The sequence below is a fragment of the Mustela erminea genome, chromosome 16 (genome assembly GCF_009829155.1).
Source record: "Mustela erminea isolate mMusErm1 chromosome 16, mMusErm1.Pri, whole genome shotgun sequence".
In the NCBI taxonomy this organism is placed as follows: Eukaryota; Metazoa; Chordata; class Mammalia; order Carnivora; family Mustelidae; genus Mustela; species Mustela erminea.
The window spans coordinates 47,253,556-47,266,082 of NC_045629.1; the positions used below are offsets into that span (position 1 = coordinate 47,253,556).

Sequence of the window (12,527 nt, forward strand, 5' to 3'; positions counted from 1 at the left end):
GCATTCTCTTTTCTTCTTGAGGTGGCTCTAGCCACTAGAGGGCAATAAGTTCACAAAGACAGATGTCCTTATCTATGATGAATTGAGATTCACATACTGCGAAACCTAAAAACTGTATCATCACAAACTCTGAAGGAGAGGCAGTTAGACTTGAATATGTAAGGTACATACTTCAAACTCAAAAACATCATCCTGGAAAAAGGAGTTCGTAGCAGTGTATGACAGTGTTCAAAATACAAATCTGATTTTCTCACTAAGCACCAACTAAAGAAATAGGATTAATTTGCCTACTGGTATGTACCAATGTTAGAAGTCAGGCTTTTTAAAATATTAGCTTCGGATGAAAGAAGAAAAAAAGGAAAACAAAAACACAAAAAGGTAGAATTTACAAAGTGGGTAGAAAAGTGAGAATTGATTTTTTTTTCCCAAGGCCTCCACAGCCACACTGAGAAAACGATGGATAAACTGAAGAATACAGTGACTTTACCAATCCTTTCCTCTATTGAAAAGCAAGGGGAAATTTTACAGGTATATTTTGGGGGCAGAAAAACAGTGACTGTAAAGAGAAATAGAGCCTTCGCTTCTTTTCTCATAATTGAGAATGTGGGAGGAAAAAAGTTAACATCACTAACCTCTGACAGATAATTTTATTATTTTTTTTGCACAGAACCTAAGTTCAAATCAACTTATTTAATTTACTTTATTTATTTACACTGACATTACAAAACTGCAACTTACATAACATCAACGTTTTTAGCCAACCATCATTTTCTTACCCTCATGGGATGAATATCAGCATAAGGAGGTTTTCCTTCAGCCATTTCTATAGACGTAATGCCAAGGGACCAGATGTCAGCCACACAGTTGTAGCCTATTTCTTGAATTACCTCAGGAGCCATCCAAAACGGAGTTCCTATCACAGTATTGCGTTTTGCCATTGTATCCTGCAAAAACATTACACTGACATAAATCATACTACAAAAACACTAAGGGACTCTGTTTTCCAACATATTCATTAAACTGTATAGTGAAACCCTCAAATAGTACAGATTATATAAAATATTGACTATTTTCCTACAACCCAACTGATGACATATTTCAGAATTCTGAATTCTGTAAAAAGCAAGAGCCCACAAGTAACTTATCTCTACTATCTTCATTAAAGATAGTCATTAAAAATAGTACTGTAACAATAAAAGCTACATAAATGGATCAAGGTAGCTTTTTTAAGCACTTAAGCATTTCAATAACATTTTTTCATATTCATTTAATGTCTCTTAAATTGTAAATAAAAATAATAAATAATACGAAATAATGTCTCCTTCTCTCCAAGAACAATGTAGTTACATATTTCTTCCTATCACCGCCTCCAAAAGGTTATCAACATTCAGTCACAAACCTGGACATATAGCCCACAAGTGGGTCCAAAATTATTATACTTACTGTTAACTGACCAGCCACTCCGAAATCAGCCAATTTTGCATGTCCTTCTGTATTCAGGAGAATATTTCCAGCTTTTATATCTCTGTGTATTTTTCGCATAAAGTGCAAATATTCTAGTCCTTTCAGAGTAGATTTAAGAATAGTTGCAATTTCATCCTCTGTTAACTGGAAAGAAATAGTTTTAAAACTAGATTGAAAAACCATGCTAGATAAACTCTTACAAAAGGCTCTGGTAGCAAACATTTCTTTCTAATGACCACTAAACCTCTAGGAAAAGGCTAAAAAGATAACAAACTGAGAACTTCTTTCTCCTCACAAATATTATGCGTCACTCTTATGACGCATTTTACTGATTAAAAAAAATTTTTCAGTATTAAACTTCTTTCTTTAAAATTATCAATGTCATTCCTAAAGCACATAACCCATCCCAAGAATCAAAACGACCCCCCAAAATCACTATTTCCCACATCTTCTGATGCTGAGGTAATATCACAGCTATCCGTCCTGAAAGTAAACTCAGACATTCTTCCCTGAGATTTCACTAATTCTTGATGAAAATGAAATTCAAAACTTTTACACAAAGGAAAGGAAACAAGGGTGGCTTGCCAAGAGTCTCCTGCATGAAGCGATTATGCCCATACCACTTCTCCTCTTCTGGCCAGGTCATCCTAACCCACCCAAATCCTGGATTGCTGGCCCTGAGAATGAAAACTCAAAAATGAAAATTCCAGAGAAAGACTAGGAAAATGGAAACACAAACAAAGGTTGTCAGGGGAAGGAAAAGGGAGAGGAGGGAGAAAAGCAGCCAAAGTGAGAAGAAGGAAAGGAAACATTCTTAGTAGCTATGGAAATAGAGCCACTGTTATCTGTGCCAGCCCTTGTGCTAATCATTCTGCATGCATTATCTCATTTATCCTGAAGACAACCCTACAAGCGAGATATCATTATTACCACCATCTGTCAAATGAGAAAGTTACTGCACAGAGGTTTAGTAAATTCCTCTGGTCACACACAAGATGGAACCAAGATGTGAATTCTGTCTTCTTATAATCTATGCTTTTAACCACTATTCTATACTGCCTCTCTTGACAAACCTTGTTCAAGTGCCATCTATGAAAGCCTCTATTTTTATTGAAAGCACCCTCTTAGCTTTTAAATATACACAAGTGATATTAGAAGTTCCTAACAATACATCTACTTTTGCTCTAAGGACCACAAGCAAATATAACCCTAAGATAAGCTGATGGAAGGGCAAAGTTCTTCTGTAAGAGAAGGAGAAATAAATAAAGAAAGAAAGAAAGAAAGAAAGAAGAAAAAGAACCTAAGTTCAAATACCCAACAATGGGATAACAGAAAGATACAGTGTAAATTAAAAATAAATATATATATATATATATATACTACAAAGCTATAGTAATCAAAATAGTAAAACAATATGGTACTAGTGTAAAAACAGACACATGTACCAATGGAACAGAACACAAAGCTCAGCAATAAACCTAAATGTTTATGGTCAATTAATCTACAACCAAGAACTCAGGAATACACAATGGGAAAGAGACAGTCTTTTCAACAAATGGTGCTAGAAAAACTGGACAGTTACATGCAAAAGAATGAAATTGAGCCACTTTCTTATACCATATATAAAAATAAACAATAGATTAAAGACCTAAATGTGAGACCTGAAACCATAAAATTACTGGAAGAAAACTCGGGCAGTAACTTCTCTGACATCAGCCATAGAAACATTTTCCTAAATATATCTCCTCTGGCAAGGGAAACAAAAGCAAAACTCAGCTATTGGGACACATCAAAATAAAAAGGTTTAACTCAGAAAAGGAGCCATCAAAAAACAAAAAGGCAAACTAATGATGGGAAAATATATTTGCAAAAAATATATATTCAATAAGGGGTTAATATCCAAAATATATAAAGAACTTATACAACTCAACACACACACACACACACACACACACACAAAAACCCAAATAATCCAATTAAAAATGGGCACAGCAGCTCAATAGATATTTTTCCGAAGACATACAGATGGCTAACAGACAAATGAAAAGATGTTCAACATCACTCATCATCAGGGAAATGCAAATTAAAACCACAATGAGATTATCACTTTATACCTGTCAGAATGGCTAAATCAAAAACACAAGATACAACAAGCATTGGCATGATGTGAAGTAAAAGGAACCCTCATATACTGCTGGTGGGAATGCAAACTGGTACAGCCACTGTGAAAAACAGTATGACAGGTCTTCGAAAAAATTAAAAATAGAATTATCATATGATATAGTAACTCCAATCCTGCATATTTACCCAAAGAGAATGAAAACACTAATTCAAAAAGATATATGCACCCTTATGTTTATTGCAGCATCAAGTGTCCATTCATCTACACTCTCTCTCTCTCTCTCTCTCTCTCTCTCTCTCTCACACACACACACACACACATACACACAGAGGAATATTATTCAGCCATAAAAAAAAAAAGAATGAAATCTTGTCAACTGCAACAACATGGATGGACTTAAAGGGCATAATGCTAAGTAAAATAAGTCAGAGAAAGACAAATACCATTATGAGTTTACCCATGTCTGGAATTTAAGAAACAAATGAACTCAAGCAAAGAAAAAAAGAGACAAATGAAACAGACTCTTAAATACAGAGAACAAAATGATGGTTGTCAGAAGGGAGCTGGGTAGGGATCAGTGAAATAGTTAAAGGGGATTAACAGTACACTTATCTTGATCACTGAGAAATGTAGAGAATTGTTGAATCATTATATTACATACATGAAATTAATATAACACTATGTTAATTACACTTGAATAATTATTCATATATACTTAAACACACGCACATATATAAAGACTATGAAGGGGCATGTAGGTGGTACAGGTGAGTCTCCAACTCTTGGTTTCGACTGAGGTTGTGATTTCATGAGTGTGAGATCAAGCCCAGTGTTAGGCTCTGTACTCAGCGTGTAGTCTCCTTAAGACTCACTCTCCCTCTTCTTCTGCCCCTCCCACCCCCGACATGTGCCTCTGTCTCTAAAATAAATAAATAAATCTTTTTAAAAAAAGAAAAAAACAAAAAACTTCTTTAAGACTGTAGAGTGTGAAAGTGATTACTGGAAGACGTTTGTTTCAACTGCCACAATGCCACAGTGGCTCAAGTCTCATTAAGAAACAACATTGGGAGGGGGCGCCTGGGTGGCTCAGTTGGTTAAGCCTCTGCCTTTGGCTCGGGTCATGATCTCAGGGTCCTGGGATCGAGCCCCACATCGGGCTCTCTGATCAGCGGGGAGCCTGCTTCCTCCCCCTTCTTTCTGCCTGCCTCTCTGCCTGCTTGTGATTTCTGTCTGTCAAATAAATAAATAAAATCTTAAAAAAAAAAAAGAAAAGAAAAGAAAAAAGAAACAACATTGGGGAGGGGTGCCTGGATGGCTCAGTGGGTTAAAGCTTCTGTCTTCAGCTCAGGTCATGGTCTCAGGGTCCTGGGATCGAGCCCGGCATCGGGCTCTCTGCTCAGCAGGGAGCCTGCTTCCTCCTCTCTCTCTGAGCACCTCTCCACCTACTTGTGATCTCTGTCCGTCAAATGAATGAATAAAATCTTAAAAAAAAAAAAATGGGGGGGGGGGGAAGAAACAACATTGGGACAACTGCACATTCACATGCCAAAAAATGAAGGTGGATCCCTACCTCACACCATCATGCTCCCTTTCCCTCTGTCTCTCTCTCAAATATGTTAGTAAACTCCCCCCAAAAATGATGAATGGATAAATAATATATGGTATAAACATATAGCGGAATACTATTCAGCCATAAAAAAGAATAAAGCACTGACACATGCTACAATGTGGATGGACTTCGAAAACATAAGTAAAAGAAGCCAGAACAAAAGCACACATTTATATGAAATATTCACAATAGATAAATCCTTAGAGAAAGAGAGCAGACTGGTGGTTGCCAGGGGCTGAAGCAGGATGGGGAAAACAAGGTACAACTAACTGCTTAATCGGTTTGGGGTGATGAAAATATTTTGAAATTAGACAGAGGTGGTGATTATATATGGTGAATACACTCGGACCACCGAATTTTCACTTTAAAATGGCTAATTTTATGTTATGTGAATTTCATCTCCATTAAAAAAAGAACCCTAACCATGTTAAAATTCCTAAACAAATTGGAAGATGGTTTATATTTACATGTAACCTTAATATATTTTGTCATAAATGTATTGTACATGTTTATTTGTACTTGAATAATGTGCTGGCTTTGGATAAGTCTGCTTTCTTTATAAAAGAAAGAAGGGGAAGGGAAGGTGGAGGGGAAGGGAGGGGAGGGGAAAGAAGGAAGTTAAAAAGGAAGAAAGAAGCAGTAAGGGAAAAAAGAAACAAACTAACAACCCGGACCTCCTTCCCCTAACCTCTTAGGTGCCAACTTCCCTTAATCCTTTCCAAATTAAAAGACCCTAAGACTAAACCATTTCTTAATCCTGCACTCCTCAGTGGTAATATAAGGATCTGACTTACCTGATAAATCTACTCTAATACAAGATCCCTGATCCAGAATGCCTTTTATTCATTCAATAAATATTTATCAAGCATCAACTACATGGCAGGAATTACAACAGTTGCTGGGGATACAACAGTGAATAAAACGAGAAGGGTACTTTCCCTCATGGAGCATATACTCTACAAAGAAGGGATAACTTGATGATAATGTAATAGAAAATAGGGCAAGGCAAGAAAACATAATGACTGCTATCAGGACAATAAAACAGAAAGCTACTGACCAAGAATGAAAAGCCATCAAAGAAGGACTGACAGCCATTTTTGCTGGAGTCTTAAATGACACGAGAGAACTAACCATGTAATTGGCTATCTTGGAACATGACATTCTACACAAAGGAAACAAGATTTAAAAAAAAAAAAAAGATTCAGAAAAAAGCCTCTCATATTTGAGTTCAAGAAAGAAAGCTCAAGTATAGTGAGTCAGGAAAACACTAGCTCCAGATGAGATCTGGGAGACACATGGGAGCCGGATCACACAAGGCTTCACACCATGGGTAAGGAGCCGGAATTATCTGAAAATTCTAGTCCTATGAGGAACTTGTTCTCTGCCTTAGACCAGATGGTCTGACTTGATGGTCCATAGGAAGAAGACACTATGTTCTAAAGTTGCACTGCCCAATACAGTAGCTCCCGAGCATGTGAAACAGAGCTAGCCTAAAATGAGTTATGTTATAAATCCAAAATATACACCAAAGTTCAAAGCTTAGTACTAAGAAGAGAAGATAAAGTACCTCATTAATAGTTTTTGAACTGATTATACCTTTAAATGATATTTATATATTAATATTATTATAAAATGTATTAATCTTTAACATAAGTCATTATTATTAGATATATTATTTAATACAATATTGGTGCTATATACTAATATATTTTATATATATATATATATTTAAAGATTTTACTTATTTATACGACAGAGGAAGAGAGAGATCACAAGTAAGCAGAGAGGCAGGTGGGGGGGTGGTGGGGGCAGGGGAAGCAGGCTCCCTGCTGAGCAGAGAGCAGAGAGCCCTGATGTAGGGCTGGATCCCAAGACCCTGAGATCGTGACCTGAGCAGAAGGCAGAGGCTTATTAACCCACTGAGGTGAAAAGTTAATTTCACCTATCACTTTTTTTTTTAATGCAGCTACCAGGAAATTTTAAATTACATTTGTGGCTCATTTCATGTTTCTGTTGGACAGCAACACACTGAGAAAGGGTCCACAAGGGCAGGGATCTTTGTTCTGTTCACTGATTACCCACAATGCTTGGAACTCTGCCTGGCTATAGGTAGCACTTCATAAATAATAAGTGAATAGATACAGCAGTTATGAAAAGAGAAGCGATACCACCTAAATTAGCGGTTTACAGCCAAGGTGGGAGAGTGGGAGGCAGGAGTGCTGTTAAGGGCCACTGCAATGCACCACTGCAGGTGTGCAAGGTGGTGGTGCTGTCCTGAGCACCTGGGTTTTTCCCCTCCCCCCACTCCTGGCATTAAAAATTAAAGAACATGGGGGTGCAACAAAAGCTACACCAGTCTATAAAACTGTGTCATGTTTAATTACTTCAATAACGACCTTTTCAGTTACCTAGACTTCAATTTTCATCCCCTTAGCATTCCATTATTTCCAACCAACAAGTCATTAATCCTTCATTTACTCTTTAAATTGTTACCTCTGCATCTGTGCCCTGTATTACAGAGCTACACTAGAGAAAGTTCAGGATTAAATAGACTTGGTATACTTCAAAGTCTCAAGATCTGTCTTGCCACGAGACAAATCCACAGCAAGACTAAAGATTTGTCGAAGATATTACACTGATTCATGAACTGTCTAGCATTCATAGATGATTTCAAAGGTTCATTCCAATTCCATGATTCTATATTTACAAAAGATCTTCATAACAGTTGTAACAGAAATAAATTCACACTAATTTGGACATCCATTTTTTTATTCTTTTGACAAATGTCTATGTCACTGACTCTCTCAATACAGATTCTGTTAAAGGTGCTACATGTTGACGGTGAGGACACAGAAAATCTCAGTCCTTATGAAGCTTTTAAGAATACCAAGGGCAAGAGGGAGGAGTCAAGATGGCGGAGAAGTAGCAGGCTGAGACTACTTCAGCTAGCCGGAGATCAGCTAGATAGCTTATCTAAAGATTGCAAACACCTGAAAATCCATCGGCAGATCGAAGAGAAGAAGAACAGCAATTCTGGAAACAGAAAAACAACCACTTTCTGAAAGGTAGGACCGGCGGAGACGTGAATCCAAAGCGACGGGAAGATAGACCCTGGGGGGAGGGGCCGGCTCCCAGCAAGCGGCGGAGCAACGGCGCACAAAATCAGGACTTTTAAAAGTCTGTTCCGCTGAGGGACATCGCTCCAGAGGCTAAACCGGGGCGAAGCCCACGCGGGGTCAGCGTGGCCTCAGGTCCCGCAGGATCACAGAAGGATCGGGGGTGTCTGAGTGTCGCAGAGCTTGCGGGTATTGGAACGTGAAAGCCGGCTAGACAGAGACAGAGCCGACAGTAAGCTCACAGCTCGGTGTTACCTTGAACCGGTCTCAGGCTGGGTGAGCTCAGAGCGCAGCCGGAGGTCAGGTAGACGGGAGTAACTGGGCGCTGTTCTCTGAGGGCGCACTGAGGAGTGGGGCCCTGGGCTCTCGGCTCCTCCGGGCCGGAGACCAGGAGGCCGCCATTTGTATTCCCCGTCCTCCGGAACTCTACGGAAAGCGCTCAGGGAACAAAAGCTCCTGAAAGCAAACCCGAGCGGATTACTCACACCGGCCCCTGATAAGGGCGGTGCAATTCCACCTGGGGCAAAGACACCTGAGAATCACTACAACAGGCCCCTCCCCCAGAAGATCAACAAGAAATCCAGCCGAGACCAAGTTCACCTACAAGGAGTGCGGTTTCAATACCAAGGAGAGCAGCAGAATTCCAGAGGAGGAGAAAGCAAAGCACGGAACTCATGGCTTTTTCCCTGTGATTTTTTTTAGTCTGGCAGTTAATTTAATTTTTTTTCTTTTTCATTTTTTGTTTTTTTTCTCGCCTTCTGGTAAAATTTTTTTTAACTTTTACCTTTTTCTTTTTTAACGTTTTTTAACTAGTTTATCTAATATATATATTTTTTCTTTTTTATATTTTTCTTATTTGGTTTTTTTTTAATTCTTTTCTTTTCTTTTTTTTCTTTTTTCTTTTTTTTTCTTTCTTCCTTTTTGAACCTCTTTTTATCCCCTTTCTCCCCCCTCATGATTTGGGATCTCTTCTAATTTGGTTAAAGCATATTCTCCTGGGGTTGTTGCCACCCTTTTAGTATTTTACTTGCTCCGTCATATACTCTTATCTGGACAAAATGACAAGATGGAAAAACTCAACACAAAAAAAAGAACAAGAGGCAGTACCAAAGGCTAGGGACCTAATCAATAGAGACATTGGTAATATGTCAGATCTAGAGTTCAGAATGACAATTCTCAAGGTTCTAGCCGGGCTCGAAAAAGGCATGGAAGATATTAGAGAAACCCTCTCGAGAGATATAAAAGCCCTTTCTGGAGAAATAAAAGAACTAAAATCTAACCAAGTTGAAATCAAAAAAGCTATTAATGAGGTGCAATCAAAAATGGAGGCTCTCACTGCTAGGATAAATGAGGCAGAAGAAAGAATTAGTGATATAGAAGACCAAATGACAGAGAATAAAGAAGCTGAGCAAAAGAGGGACAAACAGCTACTGGACCACGAGGGGAGAATTTGAGAGATAAGTGACACCATAAGACGAAACAACATTAGAATAATTGGGATTCCAGAAGAAGAAGAAAGAGAGAGGGGAGCAGAAGGTATACTGGAGAAAATTATTGGGGAGAATTTCCCCAATATGGCAAAGGGAACGAGCATCAAAATTCAGGAGGTTCAGAGAACGCCCCTCAAAATCAATAAGAATGGGCCCACACCCCGTCACCTAATAGTAAAATTTACAAGTCTCAGTGACAAAGAGAAAATCCTGAAAGCAGCCCGGGAAAAGAAGTCTGTAACATACAATGGTAAAAATATTAGATTGGCAGCTGACTTATCCACAGAGACCTGGCAGGCCAGAAAGAGCTGGCATGATATTTTCAGAGCACTAAACGAGAAAAACATGCAGCCAAGAATACTATATCCAGCTAGGCTATCATTGAAAATAGAAGGAGAGATTAAAAGCTTCCAGGACAAACAAAAACTGAAAGAATTTGCAAACACCAAACCAGCTCTACAGGAAATATTGAAAGGGGTCCTCTAAGCAAAGAGAGAGCCTACAAGTGGTAGATCAGAAAGGAACAGAGACCATATACAGTAACAGTCACCTTACAGGCAATACAATGGCACTAAATTCATATCTCTCAATAGTTACCCTGAATGTTAATGGGCTAAATGCCCCTGTCAAAAGACACAGGGTATCAGAATGGATAAAAAAACAAAACCCATCTATATGTTGCCTCCAAGAAACTCATTTTAAGCCCAAAGACACCTCCAGATTTAAAGTGAGGGGGTGGAAAAGAATTTACCATGCTAATGGACATCAGAAGAAAGCAGGAGTGGCAATTCTTATATCAGATCAATTAGATTTTAAGCCAAAGACTATAATAAGAGATGAGGAAGGACACTATATCATACTCAAAGGGTCTGTCCAACAAGAAGATTTAACAATTTTAAATATCTATGCCCCCAACGTGGGAGCAGCCAACTATATAAACCAATTAATAACAAAATCAAAGAAACACATAAACAATAATACAATAATAGTAGGGGACCTTAACACTCCCCTCACTGAAAGGGACAGATCATCCAAGCAAAAGATCAGCAAGGAAATAAAGGCCTTAAACGACACACTGGACCAGATGGACATCACAGATATATTCAGAACATTTCATCCCAAAGCAACAGAATACACATTCTTCTCTAGTGCACATGGAACATTCTCCAGAATAGATCACATCCTCGGTCCTAAATCAGGACTCAACCGGTCTCAAAAGATTGGGATCATTCCCTGCATATTTTCAGACCACAATGCTCTAAAGCTAGAACTCAACCACAAAAGGAAGTTTGGAAAGAACCCAAATACATGGAGACTAAACAGCATCCTTCTAAAGAATGAATGGGTCAACCGGGAAATTAAAGAAGAATTGAAAAAAATCATGGAAACAAATGATAATGAAAATACAACGGTCCAAAATCTGTGGGACACAACAAAGGCAGTCCTGAGAGGAAAATATATAGCGGTACAAGCCTTTCTCAAGAAACAAGAAAGGTCTCAGGTACACAACCTAACCCTACACCTAAAGGAGCTGGAGAAAGAACAAGAAAGAAACCCTAAGCCCAGCAGGAGAAGAGAAATCATAAAGATCAGAGCAGAAATCAATGAAATAGAAACCAAAAAAACAATAGAACAAATCAACGAAACTAGGAGCTGGTTCTTTGAAAGAATTAATAAAATTGATAAACCCCTGGCCCGACTTATCAAAAAGAAAAGAGAAAGGACTCAAATAAATAAAATCATGAATGAAAGAGGAGAGATCACAACTAACACCAAAGAAATACAAATTATTATAAGAACATACTATGAGCAACTCTATGCCAATAAATTTGACAATCTGGAAGAAATGGATGCATTCCTAGAAACATATAAACTACCACAACTGAACCAGGAAGAAATAGAAAGCCTGAACAGACCCATAACCAGTAAGGAGATTGAAACAGTCATTAAAAATCTCCAAACAAACAAAAGCCCAGGGCCAGACGGCTTCCCGGGGGAATTCTACCAAACATTTAAAGAAGAACTAATTCCTATTCTCCTGAAACTGTTCCAAAAAATAGAAATGGAAGGAAAACTTCCAAACTCAGTTTATGAGGCCAGCATCACCTTGATCCCAAAACCAGACAAGGATCCCATCAAAAAAGAGAGCTATAGACCAATATCCTTGATGAACACAGATGCGAAAATACTCAACAAAATACTAGCCAATAGGATTCAACAGTACATTAAAAGGATTATTCACCACGATCAAGTGGGATTTATTCCAGGGCTGCAAGGTTGGTTCAACATCTGCAAATCAGTCAATGTGATACAACACATCAATAAAAGAAAGAACAAGAACCATATGATACTCTCAATAGATGCTGAAAAAGCATTTGACAAAGTACAGCATCCCTTCCTGATCAAAACTCTTCAAAGTGTAGGGATAGAGGGCACATACCTCAATATCATCAAAGCCATCTATGAAAAACCCACCGCAAATATCATTCTCAATGAAGAAAAACTGAAAGCTTTTCCGCTAAAGTCAGGAACACGGCAGGGATGTCCATTATCACCACTGCTATTCAACATAGTACTAGAGGTCCTAGCCTCAGCAATCAGACAACAAGAGGAAATTAAAGGCATCCAAATCGGCAAAGAAGAAGTCAAATTATCACTCTTCGCAGATGATATGATACTATATGTGGAATACCCAAAAGACTCCACTCCAAAACTGCTAGAACTTA

The 12,527-nt window shown here is 38.3% G+C and overlaps 1 protein-coding gene across 1 annotated transcript in view; it reads right to left on the minus strand.

Annotated features, from left to right (window-relative positions):
• Positions 1-12,527, minus strand: part of STK3 (serine/threonine kinase 3) — a 277,957-nt gene that overhangs the window by 183,029 nt on the left and 82,401 nt on the right. Inside the window, exons 5-6 of the mRNA XM_032315535.1 lie at positions 1,444-1,608; positions 777-944 (exon numbers count right to left, since the gene is read on the minus strand). Coding sequence (XP_032171426.1) covers positions 777-944; positions 1,444-1,608 — 333 coding nt within the window. The remainder of the gene's footprint in view (positions 1-776; positions 945-1,443; positions 1,609-12,527) is intronic.